General features: G+C 43.4%; 1 protein-coding gene across 2 annotated transcripts in view; it reads right to left on the reverse strand.

Moving 5' to 3' along the window:
- LOC144482026 (receptor tyrosine-protein kinase erbB-4-like) overlaps positions 1–9,472 on the reverse strand; it is a 146,678-nt gene extending 137,206 nt beyond the window's left edge. The window contains exon 1 of one of the 2 annotated variants that reach the window (XM_078201303.1): positions 9,222–9,472. In XM_078201303.1, the coding sequence (XP_078057429.1) occupies positions 9,222–9,288 (67 nt within the window). In that variant the 5' untranslated portion in view covers positions 9,289–9,472. The remainder of the gene's footprint in view (positions 1–9,221) is intronic. The other variant, XM_078201302.1, reaches the window with a different exon arrangement.
- Between the last annotated feature and the right edge of the window lie 875 nt (positions 9,473–10,347).

Below are 10,347 nucleotides of genomic sequence, written 5' to 3' on the forward strand. Positions count from 1 at the left end.
GCCTTTCGATGTGACCAGCTCTTTGTTGGTCATACACCTGTTCCTTAGTTTTGTTTACCTTCTCAGAAACGATGTAGATAAACAGATTAGTGCAATGAGTCAGCACACATACACCGTCAAATAGAGAGCACTCTTTATACAAAGTTACATCTGGATTTACCAATCATTGAATCCCAACGCTGAAGGAGGAGGCCATTCAGCCCATCGGGTCTGCACTGACTTTACAACAGAGCATCTTACCCAGGCCTATCCGATTTGATTTATTGTCACATGCATTAGTATACAGTGAAAAGTATTGTTTCTTGCACGCTATACAGACAAAACATACTGTTCATAGAGAAGGAAAGGAGAAAGTGCAGAATGTAGAGTTACAGTCATAGCTAGGGTGTAGAGAAAGGTCAACTTAATGCGAGGTAGGTCCATTCAAAAGTCTGACAGCAGCAGGGAAGAAGCTGTTCTTGAGTCGGTTGATACGTGACCTCAGACTTTTGTATCTTTTTCCCAACGGAAGAAGGTGGAAGAGAGAATGTCTGGGGTGCGTGGAGGGTCCTTAATTATGCTGGGTGCTTTGCCGAGGCAGTGGGAAGTGTAGACAGAGTCAATGGATGGGAGGCTGGTTTGCATGATGGATTGGGCTACATTCACGACCTTTTGTAGTTTCTTGTGGTCTTGGGCAGAGCAGGAGCCATACCAAGCTGTGATACAACCAGAAAGAATGCTTTCTATGGTGCATCCGGCACGGTAGCACAGTGGTTAGCACTGCTGCTTCACAGCTCCAGGGACCTGGGTTCAATTCCCGGCTTGGGTCACTGCCTGTGTGGAGTTTGCACATTCTCCTCGTGTCTGCGTGGGTTTCCTCCGGGTGCTCCGGTTTCCTCCCACAGTCCAAAGATGCGAGAGTTAGGTTGATTGGCTATGCTAAAATTGCCCCTTAGTGTCCTGAGATGCGTAGATTAGCGGGTAAATATGTAGGGATATGGGGGTAGGGTCTGGGTGGGATTGTGGTCGGAGCAGACTCGATGGGCCAGATGGCCTCTTTCTGCACTGAAGGGTTTCTAAGCTGTAAAAGTTGGTGAGAGTCATAACGGACATGCCAAATTTTCTTAGTCTTCTGAGAAAGTAGAGGCATTGGTGGGCTTTCTTAACTATAGTGTCAGCATGGAGGGACCAGGACAGGTTGTTGGTGATCTGGACACCTAAAAACTTGAAGCTCCCGACCCTTTCTACTTCACCCCCGTTGATGTAGACAGGGGCATGTTCTCCTCTACGTTTCCTGAAGTTGATGACAATCTCCTTCGTTTTGTTGACGTTGAGGGAGAGATTATTGTTGCCGCACCAGTTCACCAGATTCTCTATCTCATTCCTGTTCTCTGTCTCGTCATTGTTTGAGGTCTGACCCACTACGGTGGTGTCGTCAGCAAACTTGAAAATTGAGTTGGAGTGGAATTTGGCCACACAGTCATAGGTGTATAAGGAGAATAATAGGGGGCTGAGGACACAGCCTTGTGGGGCACCAGTGTTGAGGATGATCGTGGCCCCATAACTCCACGTATTTAACCCGCTAACCTACACGTCTTTGGACACTAAGAGGCAGTTTAACATGGCAATCCACCTAACCCACACACCTTTGAACTGTGGGAGGAGACTGGAGCACCTGGAGGAAATCCACACTGACATGGGAAGAACGTGCCAACTCCACACAGACAGTCACCCAAGGCTGGAATTGAACCTGGGTGCCTGGTGCTGTGAGGCAGCAGTGCTAACCACTGTGCCATTCCCTCAAATTAAACCATCATTGTAGGAGCGTTATAATTCAAAATATCAAACCTCCTCTTTCAGGCAATGACTCCATCTATCATCAACCTATCATACAGAGATCTCTCTTCCCATCACATCAAATTAAACAAGTTGCCAACCAGAAATGGAAAGTGGTGAATATCGGAGCGAAGGCCGAGTCTGCACATTGTCCCCGTGTCTGCGTGGGTTTCCTCCGGGTGCTCCGGTTTCCTCCCACAGTCCGAAAGACATGCTGGTTAGGTGCATCGACCATGCTAAATTCTCCTTCAGTGTACCCGAACAGGAGTGTGGCGACTAGGGGATTTTCACAGGAAATGTAAATCTACTTGTGACTAATAAATGAACTTTACTTTAGAAGGCCGTTTCTCACACATCAACGAAATAAGCTCAATGTGAACAGTTGATTATAATACAAAACGTCACATCCAAGGGTTGGTGAATATTCAAACACAAAACATTCAATCGTTTTTAAAGTGCTTTTGCCAAAGATGGTCAATGTTGGAATTAAGTTTGGCACTGTGCTGCTCCTGTGCACAGCCAGGTGACCAGACATTGGCAGGAGCCTTGGGTGGGAGTAGTCTGCTCAGATGGCTTGGCATTGTTCAATTCTGGCCTCACTTCATCTCCATACATGCACATCTAGCAGATAATACAAGAGGCAAGAAATCTGGCTTGCCTTTTTTTTCCCTGTTGAAACTAACTGTCACACCTCTACCACAACACACAGCAGCTCATTGGTCCTGTGACATTGTTAGTCTGCGGAGCAGTTGCTAACTATAAAGATGAGGTGAGCAATGTATGTAACTCTTCAAAATAAATACAGCCTCCCATGTTGAACTGGATTTGTGGTGTGGTTCTGATTGATTGTGATTCTACCCTTGATGTTAATGGCTCGAAAAAAAAAAATGTGGTTATGTTGAAACCAAAGATGATATTCCACCCATACTATTCACCAGTGTCAAAGATTTCCACAGCATCACGGAGCGGAGATTGTGTCACTATTAAATATTAAAAATGGTAAACCTTTCCCTGTTGTTAATAGTGTTTACTTCCTTCGAGACTTAGGGGAACGAAAGGGAGCAAATAACTAAGCTGAACACTTGCCTACAGCAAGACAGCTCTAGAAGGTCCGAAGGTGTCAGCCATGGTTCAGTGGGTAACACTCTTGCATTTGAATCAAATGGCTGTCGTTCATCTTCTGAGTTGCAAATGAAACCGAAGACCCTCCTGTCTTCTCAAAGTGGATGTAAAAATCCCCATGACACCATTTGGAAAAAAGAGCAAGAAATTCTCCTGGCGTCCTGGTCAACCAACCAACATCATTAAAACAGATAATCTGGTCATTTATCTCATTGTTTAAGAGATTTTGCTGTGCACAAATTGGGCTCGCAATCGAAGACTACAATGCAAAAATATTTAATTAACTGTGAAGCACACCGAGACAGTCTGAGGTTGTGAAAGGCGCTATACAAATGCAGGAACTTTCCTTTCTATTACAAACTTAATGGAAGTTCTTGCGTTCAATGGTGTTGGAGTCTGAACATCACACATACTCGTATCATAGTGTAACCCAGGGCGTAACAACATTACTTCCTTGACGCTTGGGTCTTTCCAATGGATTCTCCTTCAATCCCTTCAAGTAGAGACTGAATAAACACTTGGTACAACAAGAATCAATGCAAATTGAGAAGAAGCTTTCTTTCACAAGTGGATGGACACGTGGAAGAGCAGTTATGGTCAGAATGACTTGAATTCAAACACAGCGTATTGTCACAAGGCTAATACAACATAAAGAACATACCCACAATTTTCCATATTAGTCACAGAACCAGAGCGTTACAGTACAGGAGGTGGCCATTCAGCCCATCGGGTCTGGATCAGCTCTCCAAATGAGCAATTCACTCAGTGCCATTCTCCTACCTTCTCCCCATAAGCTTGCACTTCCTTCCTTTTCTGATAACAGTCTCATTCCCTTCTGAAAGCTTCGAATGAATCTGCCTCAACCACACTCTCGGGCAGAGCATTCCAGACCCAAACCACTCCCTGCATGAAAAGCTTGTCATCTTGTTTTTGCTTCTTTTGCCAATTACTTTAAATCTGTGCCCTCTCATTCTTGATCTTTCATGAGTGCTAACAGACTCGTCTTTCCAGACCCCTCATGGTTGTGAATATTTCTATCAAATCTCCTCTCAGTCTTCTTTTCTCCAAGGCAATCAGTCTCAACTTCTTCAATCTGTTTTCATATCTGAAGTTCCTCATTCCTGGATCTGCACCCGCTCTAAATTCTTCACATCCTTCCTAAAGTGCAGCCCCCAGAACTGGACACAATACTCCAGCTGAGGCCAAACTGGTGTCTTATACAAGTTCAACACAACCTCCTTGCTCTTGTACTCTATGTCCCTACTAATAAAACCTAGATATTATATGCTTTATTAACTGCGCTCTCAAATCTGTCCTGCCTTCTTCAATGCCTTATGTACATATACACCCCCTCCTGCTCCTGCACCCTCTATACAATTCTACCCTTTATTTTATAGTTTCTCTATGTTTTCATATTTATTCACATTGCACGTCATCTGCCACCTGCCTGCCCATTCCAGCAACTTTTCTTTGTCCTTTTGAAGTTCGACACAGTTCACAATGCTTCCAAGTTTCACATTGTCTTCAAGTTTTGAAATTGTGCCCTGCATCCCAAGGTCTAGGTCATTAATATATATCAGGAAAAACAAGGGTCCCAATACCCTGGGGAACAGCACTACAAACCTTTCTCCAGCCCAAAAAACATCCATCAATCACAACTCTGTTTCCTGTCACTCGGCCAATTCTGTATAAATGTGCCACTGTCCCATTTATTCCATGAGCTATAATTTTTCTCACAAGTCTGCTGTGTGGCACTGTATCAAATACCTTTTGAAAATCCATGGGCACAACATTATCCTCATCAACCCTCTCTATTACCTCTTCCCAAAACTACAGCAAGTTAGTTAAACAAGATTTTCCGGTAAGAAATCCGTACTGGCTTTCCCTAAATTAACCCGCATTTGTCCACGTGACTGTTAATTTTGTACTGGAGTATTGTTTATAAAAGTTTCCCTACCATCGAGTTTAAACTGATTGTAGTTGCTGGCCACCGTTTTTTTGAAGAAAGGTGTAATATTTGCAATTCTCCAGTCCCCCGGTGCCAACAAAATGGATAAAGTCTTTAGCAATGATAAAACAAGCTGAAACAACTAAAGCTAGCTCATAAACATTTTAGCTACCCCTCAGCTTAAACACTTTAAAAAAACACTTGCATGAATGTGCTACAGTTTAAATCTGCTAAATGGCTTTTTGAAACCTCCGTGAAAATTTTCCCTCCGGGAAAATAGTTTCAGCTGAACTAACTGGACTTGAGAAACAATTCATTTATATAGCACCTTTCATTACCACTGGACATCTCAAAGCACATTATAGCTAAGTGAGTCACTGTTGTTATGTAGGAAATGGGGCAGATAATTTGCACACAACAAGCTGCCCCAAACAATGTGATAATGACCAGATAATCTCTTTTTGCGATGTTGATCAAGGGATAAATATTGGTCAGGACACTGGGAAGAAGTCCCCTGCTCTTCTTTGAATGATGCCATGGTCCACCTGATAGGTGTAGGGTAGATAGAGCCTTGATTTGACATCGCATCCAAAAGATGACACCTCCGACAGTGCAGTACTTCCAGCAGAATGTACTGCCATGTCATCTTTGATTGAGGATGACACTGCATCATACATATATTGAAGCATCTGAAAAAGCTGTTCCAAGGAGAAAAAAGAGCTTGAAAATTAAAGGTGCCCAGAGAGGACATTAAAAGCTTCATTTCACCCAGGCAGAGGTCACAGGCTCCGCCAGCCAAATCCTCTGTGTGACATATACTTGCTAAACATTCGCACTGAATAAGGGCAGCTCAATTAGTTAAAGATTCTTCTTCAGAGACAAGCTCAAAACTAATGTCTCCATTGTTTAAGGATTATTAAATAGTGCAAAATAGTTCCTGTATGTGATTTGACAGAGCTGGGCAGGCTATCACTCTCATCTGCTCCGAAATCAAGAATTTTACTGCCTCTGGGAGTTTTATGCAAAGCTGCGGTATTGAAGAGGAAATTGCACTACGCATGGCAAGTAGACAGCTGCAGGATTTACTGCTGAGCTGGATCACATCTCATATAGAGAGATAAAGGCAAAACACTGCAGATGCTGGAATCTGAAACAAAAGCAGAAAATGCTGGAAAATCTCAGCAGGTCTGACAGCATCTGTGGAGAGAGAATAGAGCCAATGTTTCGAGTCTGCATGACCCTTCATCAGAGAGAGCCTTCATTATATAGAGATGCTGCTTTATAAAATACCAGATAAAGAAACCAGTGCTTTAAAGGAAAGCGAAGCGAAGCAACAACTTGCATTTATACAGCACCTTTAAAGTCAAAAAATATCCTAAGGTCGCAGTCAGGGACCCTATTATTGAAGACTTTGATGAGGTCCTTTCAGTGCTGGGTCCACCTGACCTCGGCACAATGACTGTCATGAGGTTAAGTGGACAATGCCATTCTCCAAACACCTCGCGGTGCTCTTGTAGCTGCCACCCAAGATGCAAAATATTGCAGGCATGATTCCCTCCTCTGATTTTTCTTCTCCTTCTGCAGGGAAACGTCATCTTTCCTGATTAGTGTCCCCTAAGCGCTTTGTTGGAGTGTGGATTGAACAGATTGAGAATCAAACCTGCCCACACTCCTACTGGATGGTATTGAGGCGAGATAAATGTTTGGAAATTTTGCTTATTTTTACTTTTTTGGGTGAGAGGCAAGAAACCTTTCCATGGGAGGTACCACAGGACGGATGGAAGTTGCGGCAGACACAGACTGTGGAAAGAATGAGCATCAACAACAATTTGCAATTATATAGCATCCTGATCCGAACAGCTCTGTGATGCAGAGCCCTGTGCTGTACGAGCTGTTCCCAGGGGGACACACCCAGACAAACATCAACTGCTGCTGGAGGGACATCAACCCGGTGAAAGACACTCTTTGGTCTGCCCAAAACCTGTTGGATTGCCAGAGCCAAAAGCTGTCGATGACCAAGTGTTGCAGACTGGTATTTTCCAAGGTCCAGGACTACGTGCTGAGGGACACACTTAAGCTTGGGGCAGCCATTGCCAAGGAGAAATGGGGAAGGTGGCTGTGCAAGGCCTTTCAGCCAATGTAGACCAAGGGGCTAGCAACTGGGTAAAACCCCACAGACTGTGTGCTTAATCCTAATGCTATGCAAATGTATTGAAGCACCGCAGAGTGCAACATGGCCGATGTATATAGTTTGTAAAGAATTGCACTCTCTACAATGAAAATGTTGAAATGTTTGTAATGTTCCCATTACTGAATGGAAGCACCTCAGAGTGCATCTTGATCTTAGGAGAAAATGTGAATATCATTGCACTTTACTGTTAAAACAAAACATTTCAAATTGTTGTGTCTTTCAGATTTTATATGAATAAAGTATATTTTTTGCAAAGGACCCAAAACACTTCACAGAAGCCTAACCAGACAAAAATAATTGTGTAGTCTTAAATTGAGAGGGGGGGGGGGGGGTGGATCAGAGGAGAAATTTAGAAAGAGAATTTCAAGCATAGGGTCCAGATATCTGAAGGCACAGCTGTCAATGCGAAGGCAGAATGAACAGGAGACCCAAGTCAAATAAATGTATAGTTCCTGGGGAGAGAGAGAGGGGGTGGGGGGGGTGAGGGGAGAAAGATAGGAAGGACAAGGTTACAAAGGAATTTGGACATGAGAATTGGGAGGTGTGCAAGACAGGTTAGATGGACGAGTTTATATAAGGGTGGGAATAGAGAAAGGATGGGCTTCAGCAGCAGATAGCCTGAGGTAGGGAAATCTGGCTGAGGCATTCGAATAGATAGTCTCAATTTTAATTGACAAAGTCATTCAGGAGCTTCTCATACTTATTGTTAAAGAGGAGGGTGGGGAGGAGGGTGGGGAGGGGGTTGAAGACCATCAAGCGAAGAGAGGGGGATGAATTTCCATCCAAGCAAGGGTGAATGTGCTTGTGTGGAGCACACATTAATAGGCAAAACTACATCTGAACTAGCAGAAAGGGCAGCAAGCAACATTATTGCAACAGAAAGGGCAGGTTCGGAAAGAAAGGGTTAAACCTGTAAGAGTCTCTGCAGTCAATAGCAAAACTCCAAGTCACTAAATTAACCTGATCTTGGATTTTTAAAAATGTCTGTCCCAGCAACATTTAAATAAATATTCCAAATCATCAATACAATTAAAACTGTATTGTAATTCGAAGGTTCTTAAATTTAATGCGTAAATATTTACATCTCTATAGCACCCTCATGCATGCAGTAAATTACTTGAAAGTACAAAATACACAGGAACTGATTCGCAAAGAGCCAAGATCCCACAAAAGAAACAAGTGTCCAGATCATCTTGAAAATGCTTTTACAACTTTGTAACAAGCTCCTGCTGCACAGATCTTCTGCAGTTACAAACATGCCAGGATTCACCGGGGTTCTCTGCCAAGTCAGTGACATCAACAGTCGAAAAGCAGCGTGGGGACTGTGTATTGACCCAGGTTCTGGACTGCACTCCATAGTGACATCGTAGATCCTTAAGAGTGGATCGGGACACTGGCATCAGGACAGAGGACACGGTTTCTGGTCAAGTGGGGAATTTGCATTTGGGCGTTATTCCTTTACCAGCCGACACATAGAGAAGCACCAAGTGTGAAAGCGCCTACAAACTCAGGCAAAGACTGAACGAACACTTTAAAGTTTTACTGAGCTTCATCGCATTTAATCACCTAACAAAGGTGACTATCGCAGACAAGTGTCAATGAGTAAAACTTGAAACAATTAAACATTATTTGTGGTAAATGTGGTCAAACGTCCAGCCTGTCACAATGTCTGGCTGTGATTTTCGATTTTTAAAATCTCATTCTCAGTTGGCTCTAAACAAATAAAAGGCGCTTTTAAAAGCAAGTGTGAAGTTCAAAGCTTTCCCTGGTTTTGGTCCTTGCTCCCACTCCCACATTAACTCAAGTTGACCATTAACCTGATTTTACAGCCGGTTAACACCTTGATTGCCGGGTCCACAGGCAGGTTCTGCCAACCCCGAAACAGACACTCCCATAAAGCAGCCTCAGTTTATCGTTAGATGGTTGCGCAAAAACTTTAAACAAACAGGTTTTTATAGCTTCAGTTTCCGTCTCGAAAAAAGCTGGTCATAGAAGCTTACATTCAAAAAAACGACAATTTTAAACGGCTATACGAGAAAAACACACCAAGTTAGTCAGACCAAAAGTCCCGTTTAAGACATAATCAGAAATGACAGATCACCTTTATGATTAAAAGATAGAAAGTGTAGGGTCGACCCCACCTACCTGACTGAGAGCTAACACCATTTACAATCCACAATAAGCATATTCCCAACACCTGCAAATTTCTCATCTTCTCTATTCCAGATTGCGCTTTCTTCTAAGAAATCACTTCCATAACTTGTTTGTCTTTAAGAGACGGCGCGATGAGCGGGATCCAGCGTTTGAAAACTTTGAGAAATGTTTTCAATCAAAGTTTCTCATTTCCACCCTCGAGTAAGGAGCTCATGCAACCCGCTCCAAGTCACTCTCACGCTGAGCACTATCAATTACATTGAGCTGATATGACACGTGATTGGCTGTTCTCCAGCTTTCAGAGGCCAATCGCATCAGCAGGAAGGTGTGAAACTGCATCACCCACACATCTTCATCAATCGGAGTTTACCAGGGGGTTAATGAATGAATGAAGCTGGCGATATTATGAAGAAATACTATTTAAACCGGCTCATTTTGTGTTATACCCTTCCCAAAATATAAGTTGTTCAGTTCATCGCCTTACAGCAACATTCTGAGTGTAAAGGGCTGATCTAAGTGTCGGGAGCACAAGGGAGATTACAAATAAAGATTACATAAATCGAGTGGAACAAACTGATTTTATTTTGCAGTCAGTCATCCTTTAATCTAAAATGTAAGAATTTCTGTGCAACGGCTATGAATTAAAATGCCTTAAATATATAATCGATACTAAAAAAAGTCCTGCTATTGCAACTCCCCAGGTTTCTTCTTTCTGCTTTCAGGTGCTCATTCAGGTGGATGTACAGTCCCGCGATTATAGGTACTGGAGTCACAGCCAGCCTAAACCTGAAACACAGGTACTTACCAGGAGGGAGCAGGAGGGGAACCTTCATTGTACTCTTTCGCTGAGTGTTATGGAGGGCAATTGTTAACCCTCCATTATTGTTCCAATGGCACTGCTGCCTCACAGCTCCAGGGACCTGGGTTTGATTCCTGGCTTGGGTCACTGTCTGTGTGGAGTTTGCACGTTCTCCCCATGTCTGCGTGGCTTTGCTCCAGTTTCCTCCCACAGTCCAAAGATGTGCAGGTTAGGTGGATTGGCCATGTTAGTGCATGGGGATAGGGTGGAGGGGAGGGGCTTAGTGGGACGCTCTTTCAGAGAGTTGGTGCAGACTCT

Source organism: Mustelus asterias, chromosome X (assembly GCF_964213995.1).
Source record: "Mustelus asterias chromosome X, sMusAst1.hap1.1, whole genome shotgun sequence".
Taxonomy (NCBI): Eukaryota; Metazoa; Chordata; class Chondrichthyes; order Carcharhiniformes; family Triakidae; genus Mustelus; species Mustelus asterias.